The sequence below is a fragment of the Nerophis ophidion genome, linkage group LG09 (assembly GCF_033978795.1).
Source record: "Nerophis ophidion isolate RoL-2023_Sa linkage group LG09, RoL_Noph_v1.0, whole genome shotgun sequence".
Lineage (NCBI taxonomy): Eukaryota > Metazoa > Chordata > Actinopteri > Syngnathiformes > Syngnathidae > Nerophis > Nerophis ophidion.
The window spans coordinates 42,901,680-42,916,482 of record NC_084619.1 but is presented as its reverse complement, the minus strand read 5'-3'; the positions used below and the strand labels follow the sequence as shown (position 1 = coordinate 42,916,482).

Genomic DNA, 14,803 nt, shown 5'->3' with positions numbered 1-14,803 from the left:
TCTCCTGAACAGAGAGCGATTGTGTCATCTGCAAATAGAACTAACTTCAAGTCCTTTGTAATTTTACAAATGTTGTTTGTATAAAGATTAAACAGTCTTGGTCCCAGTATTGATCCATGGGGTACACCGCAAGATATATCTAGCCGTGTTGACATGTTTTCACCCATCTTCACATTTTGCTTCCTGTTGGTTAAATAGCTTCATACCCAGTTCAGGACCTAGTTTTTGTATTAAAATATCATGATTAATTGTGTCAAATGTTTTTGTTAAATCCATGAACAAAGCGGCCGCACATTCTTTACCGTCTATTGCATTGGTAATTTCCTCCGTTATTTTGATTAATGCTATCGATGTTGAGACATTTGCTCTGAATCCCAATTGGTTCTCTCCACGAGCGTCACGCTTTTGTTGATAAATTAATCTTATCGGCTATTGAATACTTTTTTCCATGATTTTGGAGAATTGTGGAAGTAATGAAATTGACCCATCATTTGCGTTTGGAATTCCTTGGTCCAGATTTTTTCCGATATTAATAAAGTAATCATCAAAACATTTAACTATTTGGTTAATATTGTAATTTTTTGCTTTTCCATCTAGAAAGTACTGGGTGTAATCTTTCTTAGCACCATTTTTTAATGATGCTGTTTAGGATGCCCCATGTTGCTCTCATGTTGTTTCTGTTCTTGTTTGGTAATTGACTGTAGTATTCCCTCTTAGATGTTCGTAGTATACCAATTAGCTTGTTTTTATATTTCTTATACTTATTTTCTGCCTCTTCAGATCTCTGTGTTATAAATATTCGATATAACAAGTAATAATTTAAATAAATGATAAATGAAACAAAATTTCTATGTGACACTGAAGCACGTAAAACCAAATGGAAATAAATGTCTACAAGATAAGGAGTCTGTCCAGTGGTTACAAGGAGGAGACGTTATGAACTGTAATCAGATTAGCAATAGCATCAGTTTATGAAGGAGGAATAACTGTTAAGAGATAAAGAAAGACACATGAGATTATTTGGTTTTGGATTGTTGATGACCCTGTTGTGTTTTATAAGACTGATTGATTTTGAACTGATGTGTTTTTAAAGAGATAAATAGAAAAATGGAAGTATTTGTATTAGCGAGTTTTTATTGTGAGAGAGAGAGTAAAAGAAAGAGAGAGCCGGAGAGGTTTGAAGGGAAGGTGAAGAGAATGGTTTGGAAAAAGGAAGAGAAAAAGGATGGCTATAACCTTACGTGAATGGTTTCTAGGAGAGGAGAATAGAAATAGAAACATTTTGGGAAGTGTAAGGAAGAGATGGATACAGGATGTGGCTTATAAAGGAAAAAGTAAGTCGAAGAAAAGATACGAAGGTGACAAATGAAGGTACTCGTGGATGGTATTCAGGTGTCAGTGGATGCAGTTGATGGTGGTTCGCTGCAAGTTTGTTTGTTTGTTTGTTCGTTAACAACAACCAACATTTAATGGTCGGTTGTTGACTCCATCCATCCATCCATGTTCTACCGCTTATTCCCTTGTGGGGTCGCGGGGGGCGCTGGCGCCTATCTCAGCTACAATCGGGCGGAAGGCGGGGTACACCCTGGTTGTTGACTCCTTAAGCTGAAATACATTTGTATTTTATAGTTGTTCTTACTTTACCTATTTCAGAAATCAATATCCCCCGTAAATTATAGTTTAATCTTTTTAATGTAAAATACGCTAAGAATACAAGGTGGAAGGGCTGTTGCTCTTTCCTCGATACATAATCTCCATTGTTTTTAAAGAAACAAAATATCTGACCATTTTAGCATATTACAACTTATAAATAATGGATTGGTATGTTCATAGTAGCACGCTTTTTGTATAATTCTAATTATTTGTTTTTAAGTATAAGTATTGGGTCTATATTTGTTCCATAAACATTTCCCCAAAAAACAATATGTTAAATATGGAAAAATAAAAGAATAAAATAACATATGCCGACATTTCTTATTGAGCATGTGTCTCACTTTATAAAGAATAGCAATGGATTTGGATATTTTTCTTCTTACATATTCAATACTCGGTTTCAAGTCTTCTCCTGAACAATATACATTTGTATCATCTGCAAACGTAATACATTTTTAATTATCAGATACTGAACAAATATCATTTCAATTAAGTATAAACAAATGTGGGCCAAATAACAAGGCTTGTGGAACCCCAGGAGTAACACTTTTTGGCTGTGATTTAGTCTTATTAATTTCCACATATTGAGATCTATTACTTAAATAACTATTTAACCACCGTTGTGAAACACCTCTAATGCCATAGTTTTACAATTTATGGGGTATTGAGATGGAATTGTGAGGAAAATGTCTGCTGTGGTGGAGTTGGTTTTGAAAATGAATATAATAAAAGTAAGTTTTAAGTCGTTTAACTTTAAAGTGTAGACTAACATTTTAAGGTTGGAGTAATTTTTTTTTGTTTAGACATTGCATTACACCATGCATCTGGGTGGTGAGCTAAGATAGGATAAATAAGCAAGCACACTAAAATCTCAAAAGCTTTCAGTTAGCTATAGACTTTTGATGGTATAATGTGAATAATTACAACCTTTAAAACAGTTTCTTTGAACAGTGTTGAATGATAATTACAAATAAAAGCTAGATTAATAACTATAATAAGAATCGAAATGTAAAAGTGTTACAAAGTACAGAAGTGTTGGTCGGCTTATTTTAGCACACGACCTTGTGTGTGTGCGGACCGCGCTATCAAAATAATGGTGGAATGGAATCTAGAGAGACGAGAATAAATGCATGCTTTTGTTTTGTTTAATATCACGCACGACAGGAAGCCAGAGTGCACAACTAACTAACTGATAGACACAAACGACAGTCTCATTAAATTATAAAATAATCTTTAGTTGATTAAACATTTATTTGACATTTATTGGGACAATTAATGCGGTGATTTTAAACGTGATATGCAGAGATGGACAAAAAAGAGGACAACGACAAAGACTGAGATAGAGTAACAAATGCTCCCTTTCTAAAATTTAGAATTAAAGGTCGAAATAATCCCTGGTTTACCTCTGCAATTGGAAACCTTCTTAAAGAGAGAGATGTTGCTTGGGCGAGGGCTCGAAAAACAAAGACAGAGGTTGACTGGATTAGCTTTCGCCATCTTAGAAATAAATGTATTTCGCTTGTTAAGAGAGCAAAGACTGATTTTTACCTGCATGAATGCAAAAAACATATAAATGACCCCAAAACGTTTTGGCAAACCATAAAAGCTTCTTTAAATCATGCGACAACAAATTACTTTCCATGTCCTTTGATTACTCAATCTGGTACTTTGTCTGATAAGACAACTATATCAAATTGTTTTAATGAGTATTTTGTTTTTGCCGGATTTTTGTTTGAGTCGTTGAATCCTCAACCATCAAATGTTGGTTTAACTAATGTTAATATACCAAAAACACCAAAGGCTATGAATAGACACAGCACCTGCACTTTTGACTTCACACCTGTATCAGTATCTGAGGTAAACAATGCACTAAAGAGCCTGGACACAACTAAAGCAGCAGGACCTGACCAAATTGAACCCTTTTTCTTAAAATTGGCTGCTGATTTTATTGCTGAGCCTCTCTCGCATATTTTTAACCTCAGTATAACAAGTAAAAGCATTCCAAAAATCTGGAAATCCAGCCTTTGTTCTACCCCCGCTAAAAGGGGGTGAACCCATAAAATATAAATAATTACAGACCTATTTGTAAATTATGCATTTTAGCAAATTTGTTTGAGAAGATCATCAGTTACCAGCTAAATGATTTTTTTAGAATCACACAATATTTTATCTCCATTTCAATCTGGTTTTAGAAAACAGCATAGCACTATTACAGCTGCTCTTAAGGTCCTCAATGATTTAATCAAGGCTGTAGACGGCGAGAAATACTGTGTCACCCTATTTATTGATTTGTCAAAAGCATCTGACACAGTAGACCACAGTATGCTCATTCAAACTCTCCATCACATTGGATTATCTAAAAATGCAGCTGCTTGGTTCACAGACTATCTTTCCAGCAGAACACAACGTGTACAGGTGGCTGGGGCGACCTCTTGATTACTGGACATTACCAAAGGAGTTCCACAAGGCTCAGTGCTGGGGCCCATTTTATTTTCTATCTACTTAAATAATATTTGCAATAATTTGTCAAATGCAATGTACCATTTTACGCAGACGACAACATTATTACTGCTGTTCAACCTCCATTACTCAGGCTTTTGAGTTTTTACAAGCTGCTTTTGAGGTAATCCAGGCTCGCTTATTTGATCTTAAATTGGTTTTAAATACAGATAAAAGCAAGGTATTGGTTTTCTCTCATTCAAGGGTGCTACTGGAAAATATTCCAAATATTGTAACATCAAATGGAAACCCTATAGAGCAGGTCTTAAATTACAAGTACTTGGGTTTTATTCTTGATCAGGAGCTTTCATTTAAAGCCCATATTAACATTTTGGTTTCTAAGCTTAGGGTAAAGCTTGGTTTCCTTTTTAGAAATAAAAACTGCTTCTCTCTTAAAGTCAGAAAGAAATTGGTGACAGCGACTATCTTGCACGTAATTGATTATGGAGACGTGTTTTATTTTAGTGCTTCATCTAAATGCCTCCAGTCCTTGGACACTGTTTTTCACTCAGCACTAAGATTTGTTACTGGCTGTCGTAGTCTCACCCGCCCCTGTCAACTGTATATGAAGTCAGACTTATCTTCATTGAGTGCACGCAGATACACACATTGGCTGACCATCATTTATAACGCTCTTTTAGGTTTAATTCCTCAATACTTGTGTACTTTGTTACAAAGAAAAAACAGCTCTTATGCGTTACGTTCTAACAATTTATGTTTTAACTGTTTCCCATGTACGGACTGAATTTGGCAAAATAGCTTCTGGCATTGCTGCCCCTATGGCATGGAATGCATTGCAGACTTAACTGAAACTCACTGAACTACTTCCATTTGGAGACTTACGTTCTGTCCTGAGGGACAGAAAGCAAGAGACTTTTAAACAGTGCCTGTGTTTTTAAAAGGTGTAAATCTTTATTGTTTTACAGTTATCTTTCATGTATTTTAAAATGTATGTCTTAATGGACTACTTTTTTTGAAACTGCTCTGTGACATGTGCTGTTGACCTCTTGGCCAGGTCACCCTTGTGAAAGAGATCTTGATCTCAATGGGTTTCTTATCTGGTTAAATAAAGGTTCTAACAAGCAAACAACTCCTTGATTTACAAATTCTGGAGCAAAATGTCAAAAGAACCGAAAAGTCAAAAATCAACTAAAGTATATTCAGCAGTGGGTGACCTTCTTTTTGAGTTCCAGCAGGTGAAGAAAAGAATCCGCAACAGATGTGAGACCAGACAGATGGACTCGGGTGGTGGACAATGCGGTGCTTCCAGTTCAGTCCGGGGTGGAAACTGTTTCGCCTGTGACCAACCTGGTCACTGGGTTCAGGACTGTCCTAACATTTCCGAACGGGAAAAGTCCCGTCATGCCGACAGATAACCACGAAGGTATGGCAAAGGGCGCCCACAGCTGGGCGCCCAGAATGGGATACAAACAGACCCATGCTGGACATAAGTGTCAACGGACAATGTTCGTGATTGACACTGGTGCCACCCACTCATTTACCTGCACACACCGCGCCTGCTTGGTAATGACCTGCTTTACAAACTGTACCCTGACATTCAATATCGCACAGAAGGGACCTTCCTGGTGTTACCTGACAGTACGGCCACCAAGCTGCGACATCACCACCAAGGCTCCTCCATGAGCATTAGGTCATACCACCGAAATGGCTGACACCTGCTGAGTACCCTGCTGAATATCCTGCTGCAACTGTTCTATCAGTGAAAACCCTGGCTGGCTGAGCTGTTTCCGTGTGTACCAACACCGGACCCGCCATATGTTATAATAATCAGTTAGACGGCTCGTACCAGGAGGCCTTTGACTCCTTATACATATATATATATATATATATATATATATATATATATATATATATACATACATATATATATATATATATATATATATATATGTTAGAACTCAGGGTGTGGCTGCTCAAGTTGACATATCTTTGCAAAAACTAACATGATATAAGATGGACACAAATGCTGTCCCACATTGGTCCCTTGCTCTCTGTCCTGCCTACGAAACCAAAGACTTAGGTCCAATGATAAAACAGGGCGTAGCTGCCGCTGATTGAACAAAAACCCAAATACCACATTTTCAGTTGTTTCGGTTGTCTGTTAAACACATAGCTATGGGTTGCAATTTGGACACTCCTGCTGTAGGCTACGAGGAGCTAGCAGCTACACGACAGTTGAGCTAAAATGAGCTAAAACAACACATTGAAGCATATCAAATAATTATAGTTGCTTATTACATATACAAAGTCGCTTAGAGAAAGAAGTCTGATAGAAAGTATTCAGTAAAAAATGTGTCCACATCATTCAACTTTCTACAATAGGAACCATACTGAACAAAACCAGCAGTTACTGTCAGACTCTAATCCGGGGTACCTTTGTCTATCGGAGACATGGGTAAAACCTGCTGAATGTGGGGTCGTGCCAACCAGTCTACAAAATGTGATGACTGCTTGTTATGACTAAGGAGGTCACGGTTGTTTTGACACAAGCAGTTGCAAAACAAAGATACCTTGACACATGAGGGAATCATATAAAAAAGCCAGTGGATCAACATTTGATATGATTTGCATTATTTTCGTTTGATTCTGGATCCTCTGGAGGACGATGTCTGTCTGCATGGGCAATTTAATCCAACCTGTACTTTTTGATTAATGGGTAAATACAACTTTTGTACTAAAACCACTTTGTTGCAGTTTAAGCTTCGGACAATCCACCACATTCCGCTGAGCACTGTTTTTTCCTCACCTGCCGTTGATTGGCAACCGGTCCACACCAGCTGCCAATCAAAATGTATCCTATTTATACTTTGTCTTGAGCACTCCTCAGTGCTTGATGATGACACTCTATGTTTGGAACATTTATGCTACACTGCTTTATTTTCTGTTTTTGCATGAGATTAAAAACTCATCATACCTGCTCTCAGCTCTCCTGTTTTTTGCATCTTAGGGTCACAAAACGGCAGCCATGCGAGTTCCTAACACCGCGGTGTGTTAGTAGTACCAGTATACCGTACTATCCTAGTCCCTCGTGAGAAGCGCAATCACTGTAAGAATGGCTGACAGAGCAAGGAAGCAGTTTTAGTCAGCATGAGGGACTGGGGCGAAGTGACCGACCCCCAAAAAAGCTTGTTTTCAAGAGACAAAAAGTGGTTTGAAGATGGAGTTTCTAAAAAGCTCAATTTAAATGACTCTTTTAAATATTAATAATTTTAGTCTTTAAAACGTCATAAAACTGACTTGATGAAACCTGCAAAGACCCTGACTATCTTTTAAATTCCTCAAGTTACCCCCTTTATGAAGTTCATGTATGAAAACTTGCTGTGTCCCAGAGAGATGTTTGATTAATTATTATTTTAATATTTATTAATAATATCCAATATCCTGCGATAAGGTGGCGACTTCTCCTGGGTGTACTCCGACTACCGCCCGAATGCAGCTGAGATAGGCTCCAGCCTGGCTGCATGGGGCCGGTGGTCCCTGGTTCCCTGGGCGCCACACCTGCTGTTTGGGTTGGGCCCTCTGGGCGGCTGGGGCCGCACTCTGGCTCCCACGCACACTGGGAGTCAAATATATTCTACAGACAAACACACATATACTCACACACACACACACCGTTATTCATACGTACAAACCTCCATACATTGGTACCTACGCTCCCACATACGTACACAAATACTTTACATACCTACATACTCCAAGTCCGTCCATCCACGCGCACATTCACGGTACAAACATACACATACTGTACATATGCATTCACTGTACAAACAAACATAAATATACTGTACATATACATTTACTGTACAAACATTCATATACACATTCTGTTCATATACAAGTACATATACATACATACACTCATGCACAAAATCATGTTTCATCAAACATATATCAACGTTGTTGTCCTAGGGTAAACTGGGTAACACATGGCATATTGACAGATTTTAACCTATTGTTACTATAACAATATACAAGATTAATATAGGTTGCCTCTCTCTCTTCCCTTTCATTTTTCGGTATTCCTTCTTTTTTTTTTTTTTTTTCATTTATTTGTTTTTTTTATTATCTTTGTAGCTATCATTATGTATACATATTGTTGCATTTGAACAACTGTATTGTTGATAATAGAGGTAAACTATTGGTTTTGTTCATGATCAATAGGGCTTTTTCTATTGGTATTTGTATTGCTCCAGTTTTAGTGTAAAAATACTCATTGTCATTTCTATATTATTTATTTCATTAACTGCTTATTTGCTATCACTTTTACGATCATATATGTAAATATTGTATGTGCTGGTGTTGTTCTATTGTTGTTGTTGTTATTGTTGTATTTGCTGTTGTTGTTTTTGTCTCTCTGTCTTATCCCCACAATTTCCCCCTCTGTCTTCCTTTTTTTCTCTTTCTATCCCCTCCTGCTCCGGCCCGGCTGCACCAAATGATAATATAAATACATTTAATAAAGTAAAATTCAAATAAGGCGACAAGAGAAGTATCCTACACTTGTCTTTTGTAAAGTAAATCTGAACAGCGGATATGGGCATCTACATCAACTATATGATTTGCCTGAGAAGCTAGACAGGACAAAAAAAAAAAAAGGGATAGGCTCCATATTCAATTGAATTTGCTACAAAGACAACATATTTGAAGTTAAAACTGATAAACATGTTTTTTTTGCAAATAATCATTAACTTTAGAATTTGATGCCAGCAACACGTGACAAAGAAGTTGGGAAATGTGGCAATACATACTGATAAAGTTGAGGAATGCTCATCAAACACTTATTTGGAACATCCCACAGGTGTGCAGGCTAAACGGGAACAGATAGATAGATAGATAGATGGATAGATAGTACTTTATTGATTCCTTCAGGAGAGTTCCTTCAGGAAAATTAAAATTCCAGCAGCAGTGTACAGAGTTGAGATCAATTTTTAAAAAAAGTAAAAAGTAAATAATAGGGGTATAAAAGGAAACAAAATAGAGAAATATTACAAAAATAATAAAAACAATGGGAATAACAATATAACAGTAAAATAAGAATATAACAAGACAAAGTAGGCAGTAGTGACCATGTTATGAAAACGTATTGCACTGTTATTGTTTTGCATCCCCTGTCATCCTAATACCCCCCCCCCCCCCATCCCCCGTCCCAGAGAGGAGTTGTACAGTCTAATGGCGTGTGGGACAAAGGAGTTCTTGAGTCTATTAGTCCTGCACTTGGGATGAAGCAGTCTAGCACTGAACAGGCTCCTCTGGCTACTGATAACGCAATGCAGAGGGTGACTGGCATCATCCAGGATGCTCATTAGTTTGTCAACAGTCCTCTTCTCTGCCACCGTCACCAGTGAGTCCAGTTTCATTCCGATTGTAGAACCGGCCCGCCTGATCAGTTTCTCAAGTCTGGAGCTGTCCTTCTTAGATGTACTGAGGAAGTACAGCCTGCTCTGTCCTTTCTTGTACTGGTGGTCCGTGTTAACAGTCCAGTCCAGCTTATTGTCCACCCAAACCCCGAGGTACTTGAATGAGTCCACGGTCTGTACCTCAACTCCCTCGATCACAATAGGTTGTGACCGTGGACTCGACCTCCCAAAGTCAATGACCAGCTCCTTGGTCTTTGACGGATTGAGCTGCAAGACGTTTGTGTGGCACCAGACAACAAAGTCCCTCACCAGGTTCCGAAACTCCTCCTCTCTGCCGTCCCTGATGCACCCGACGGGTGCAACAGGTGGGTGCCATGATTTGGTATGAAAGCAGCTTCCATGAAATGCTAAGTAATTCACAAACAAGGATGGGGTGTAAGGAAATTGTCGAACAGTTTTAGAACAACATTTCTCAACGAGTTATTGCAAGGAATTTGGGGATTTTACCGTCTACGGTCCGTAAAATCATTAAAAGGTTCAGAGAATCTGGAGAAATCACTGCACGTAAGCGATGATATTACGGACCTTTGATCCCTCAGGCGATACTGTAACAAATACCGACATCAGTGTGTAAAGGATATCACCACATGGGCTCAAGAACACTTCATAAAACCACTGTCAGTAACTACAGTTGGTCGCTACATTTGTAAGTGCACGTTAAAACTCTACTATGCAAAGCGAAAGCCATTTATCAATAACACCCAGGAACGCCGCCATCTAAGATGGACTGATGCAAAGTGGTAAAGTGTTCTGTGGTCTGACAAGTCCACATTTCAAATTATATTTAGAAACTGTGGAAGTGGTGTCCTCCGGAACAAAGAGGAAAATAACCATCCAGATTGTTACGGGTGCAAAGTTCAAAAGCCAGCATCTGTGATGAAATGGGGGTGCATTAGTGCCCAAGGCATGGGTAACTTACACATCTGTGAAGGCACCATTAATGCTGAATGGTCCATACAGGTTTTGGAGCAACATATGTTGTCATCCAAGCAACGTTATCATGGACGTCCCTGCTTATTTCAGCAAAACAATGCCAAGCCACGTGTTACAACATCGTGGCTTAAGTAGTAAAAGAGTGCGGGTACTTTCCTGGCCCTCCTGCAGTCCAGACATGTCTCCCATGGAAAATGTGTGGCGCATTATGAAACGTAAAATACGACAGAGGAGACTCCGGACTGTTGAATGACTGAAGCTCTACATAAAACAAGAATGGGAAAGAATTCCACTTTCAAAGCTTCAAAAATTAGTTTCTTCAGTTCCCAAACGTTTATTGAGTGTTGTTAAAAGAAAATGTGATGTAACACAGTGGTGAACATGCCTGTTCCCAACTACTTTGGCACGTGTTGAAGCCATGAAATTCTAAGTGATCTATTATTTGCAAATAAAAAATAAAGTTTATGAGTTTGAACATCAAATATCTTGTCTTTGTAGTGCATTCAATTGAAAAAGGGTTGAAAAGGATTTGCAAATCATTCTATTCCGTTTGTATTTACATCCAACACAATTTCCCAACTCATATGGAAACGGGGTTTGTACAAAAATATTTTATTTAATAACACTCCTACGTCAGGTCAGGCTGTGACCAAATAGCTGCAATAAACAAAGGACGGCTGTAAAGTCAAATGGATGTCAGTTGCTGAGTACAACCACCTTCCTCTTTAATCTTTGTTCTCCTCCAGCTTTCTTTTTCCCAACCCTTTCTGTTGCTTTACTTTACAACACATTTCGCATCAGCGAGACTTTTTTCTTTCTCTTACTTTTCTCTGAGAATTTTTTCATAACTGCTTGGCTTTTTTCCAGCTCCTCTTCTTCATTCTTGCCTGCTTAAAATTGACTTAGACATAATTGCTTCCAGCAGGCCTTCCTCTCGCTCCATCACGTTGCCGCCCGTCATGTGATTACAAACTTGTAAATGGGACGCTGTGCTTTGGCCGAGTGCAGGGTTGCCTGCATGGACACAATCTTTGCACTTGTAGTCCAGTGTGACTTGTTGAGCCATGCCATCTTGAAATTCAGACCGAAACAACTCTGCTCTTCAGCGTTTTGGACTTCATGACACATTTCTTAAATGGCAGAGGAGGTTTTGATTCCACCGGCTGGGAAAATAACAGCGGTAAGTAGCATATATCAGCTGAATGATTAATCCCTGATGTCTTTAGACGCCACATTTTACTACCAACTTTCTAATCTCCTGCTAAGCACATTAGATAATACTTTACTAATCCCGTTATTCACTCCTTATTGCAACCATGTTGAACAAAAGCAGAGTGGGGAGGGGTAGAAATCCTTCTAAAGCCCACTAAAATTTTAAGGAATTAAAAGTATTTACATGTACTGATATTCAAATTCTATTTCATTTGAAGCTCATTTCACACATTAAACCAGAAGTTGTCAGGACACAAACAGCAGTTTTTCATTTAGTAACAACATTTTTTCTTTACTTTTGACATTGACATTTTTGCTGCAGTTTTTTTGTATTCAATTAAAATAACAAGCTATGGGCCAAACATCAAAGCTTCATTTACAGCTGATCGTTCTGCTTTTACAATGTTTTAAAAATGTGTTCATATTTTTATAAATTAGACTTAGACTTTGACTAACTTTATTGATCCACAAGGGAAATGGTTGCACACAGTAGCTTGGTAACAAAGGATGGAAAGGTTAATGCTCACATGAGTACAAAAAGCGGGTGAAAACAAAAGGAACAAAGTAGACTAAAAATGTACCATAGTAGCAATATATAATATAACATATATGTAATATTTACATATCATATACACAGTATATAATATACAGTCACGATCAAAAGTTTACATACACTTGTGAAAAACATAATGGCTGTTTTGAGTTTCCAATAATTTCTACAACTCTTATTTTTTTGTGATAGAGTGATTGGAGCACATACTTGCTGGTCACAAAAAAACATTCATGAAGTTTAGTTCTTTTATGAATTTATTATGGGTCTACTGAAAATGAGACCAAATCTGCTGGGTAAAATGTATACATACAGCAATGATAATATTTTGTTACATGTCCCTTGGCAAGTTTCACTGCAATAAGGCACTTTGGGTAGCCACCCACAAACTTCTGGTAAGCTTCTGGTTGAATTTTTGACCACTCCTCTTGACTGAATTGGTGCAGTTTGCTAAATTTGTTGGTATTCCTACATGGACTTGTTTCTTCAGCATTGTCCACGTGTTTAAGTAAAGATTTTGGGAAGGTAATTCTAAAACCTTAATTCTAGCTTGATTTAGCCATTATTTTACCACTTTTGACATGTATTTGGGGTCATTGTCTTGTTGGAACACCCATCTGCACCCAAGACCCAACCTCCTGGCTGATGATTTTAGGTTGTCCTGAAGAATTTGGACATAATCCTACTTTTTCATTGTCCCATTTAATGCACCAGTTCTATTGGCAGCAAAACAGACCCAGAGCATAATACTACCACCACCATACTTGATGGTAGAAATGGTGTTCCTGGGATTAATGGCCTCACCTTTCTCCTCCAAACATATTGCTGTGTATTGTGGCCAAAGAGCTCAATGTTTGTTTCATCAAACATCACATGGACAAAGATAAAATCTTCTGGAGGAAAGTTATGTGGTCAGATGAAACAAAAATTGAGCCAGCAGAAAATATACATTATAAACAAAGAGAGGTAGCTAATATACAAGCGGTCAGTTAATAGACAGATATCATCTATTGCTGTATGGCGAGTGATTATACAGCTGGATGGAGTGCGAAATTAAGGAGTTCCTGAATCACACAGTGTGGGAACAACGCTGAAGGAGCCTGAGTATTACGTGAAAAAACTACTCAAATACTGAATCCCTTATGAGTAGGAATGTATATAGTTAAGATTTTTTTGATGCAATACTCTTATCGATATTCCTTATAGATACCAGTATTTATCGATACTTTTATCGGGGACTATATGTAATTTGTGGGAATAAAGATGAGAAAAACTGCATTTTAATTAGCATTTATATTGGCACAAATTAAACCATATCCATAACACACATTTTTTTGTAGGTCTTACTAAAGTCAGTTATGTGTGCAGTGCAAGGAGAAATGTCGTTATGTCATCTTCTTGGGAAGAACACACAGATCCATTTATTTACAATTACCATAACACTCAGCTGGAAATAAGATTTATATATAGCTCGCATGTGCAGAGCACATACTTTTTACATCATAAATCAACTATATTAGATACATCAATAAAGTTATTTGTGTTTTTGATGTTTTTGAGTGACGGACCGGAAACCATATTAAGTGTTAACATACTGATGTGTGTGTGTGTGTGTGTGTGTGTGTGTAGTGTGTAGTATTATGTAAATAAAAGAATTCAGTGATCAAGTGTAATGCTCGATTGTTTGTAATCAAGAGACAGAACAAACTGAAACACATTTAAGTAAAGGGAATATGCAGTAGAAAATGGATGGATGGATGGATGGATGGATGGATGGATGGATGGGTGTTTTGATGACACTCAAATGCAGCGCAAGTAGTGAGCTAGAAACCTGAGTCACAGTGAATGTTTTAAATCAACTTTATGGATTATTATATGACCTACATTTGTCACTTTTTTGAGTGGATTAATTTTGGCCTGTGGATTATTGGATCGCTAGGACAACAACGGTTGATAAAACGCGGTCATGAGTAAAGTGCCTTCACTTCAAACTGACATAGCGTGCGTGACTTTTAGTTCAGTTTCAGTTTATTTCTAACATGCATACAATACAATGTCATTCATCCCATATTTCCAGTTGTTTCATTACAGTACATCTGAGGACTTTGAAGTACTTTTGAGGAGGAAATATTGTTGTCTCAAAAACATTTGTGTGGTGTTGCTTCCCTATTTGTCAATATTCATAGCTGATGTTAATGTGTAGCAGTGGCAGGTCAACTGAATGTGACAACGTGTTATAATTACGTCAGTCAGCTGGAACAAAAAATACCGACAGCAGTATAGTTAGTCGAGAATCTTCACGGCCCTAATAGACCGAACTAATTAGGAACCTGTACCAAAAAATACCGGTCCTCGGTATACACCCCTACGTGTGAATAACTTCTAATTTATTTAGTAGCTATTATTCATGGTTCCTTTGGACTAAAACCAGGTGAGTTCTAGGCAGGCATATATGAGGGGGCAGTCAGAAATGTGAAAGGGGCATCATGTGTACACATTACTCAATCATGCTACAGCA

The 14,803-nt window shown here is 37.8% G+C and overlaps 1 protein-coding gene across 3 annotated transcripts in view; it reads left to right on the top strand.

Annotated features, from left to right (window-relative positions):
* Window positions 1-14,803, top strand: part of slc2a15a (solute carrier family 2 member 15a) — a 100,504-nt gene that overhangs the window by 13,703 nt on the left and 71,998 nt on the right. For 2 of the 3 annotated variants that reach the window (XM_061911025.1, XM_061911023.1), the window contains exon 1: window positions 11,485-11,703. The exons of the other annotated variant lie outside the window; for it this stretch is intronic. In XM_061911025.1, coding sequence (XP_061767009.1) covers window positions 11,659-11,703 — 45 coding nt within the window. In that variant the 5' untranslated portion in view covers window positions 11,485-11,658. Of the gene's footprint in view, window positions 1-11,484; window positions 11,704-14,803 lie in introns of those variants that run through there. 3 annotated transcript variants of the gene reach the window in all.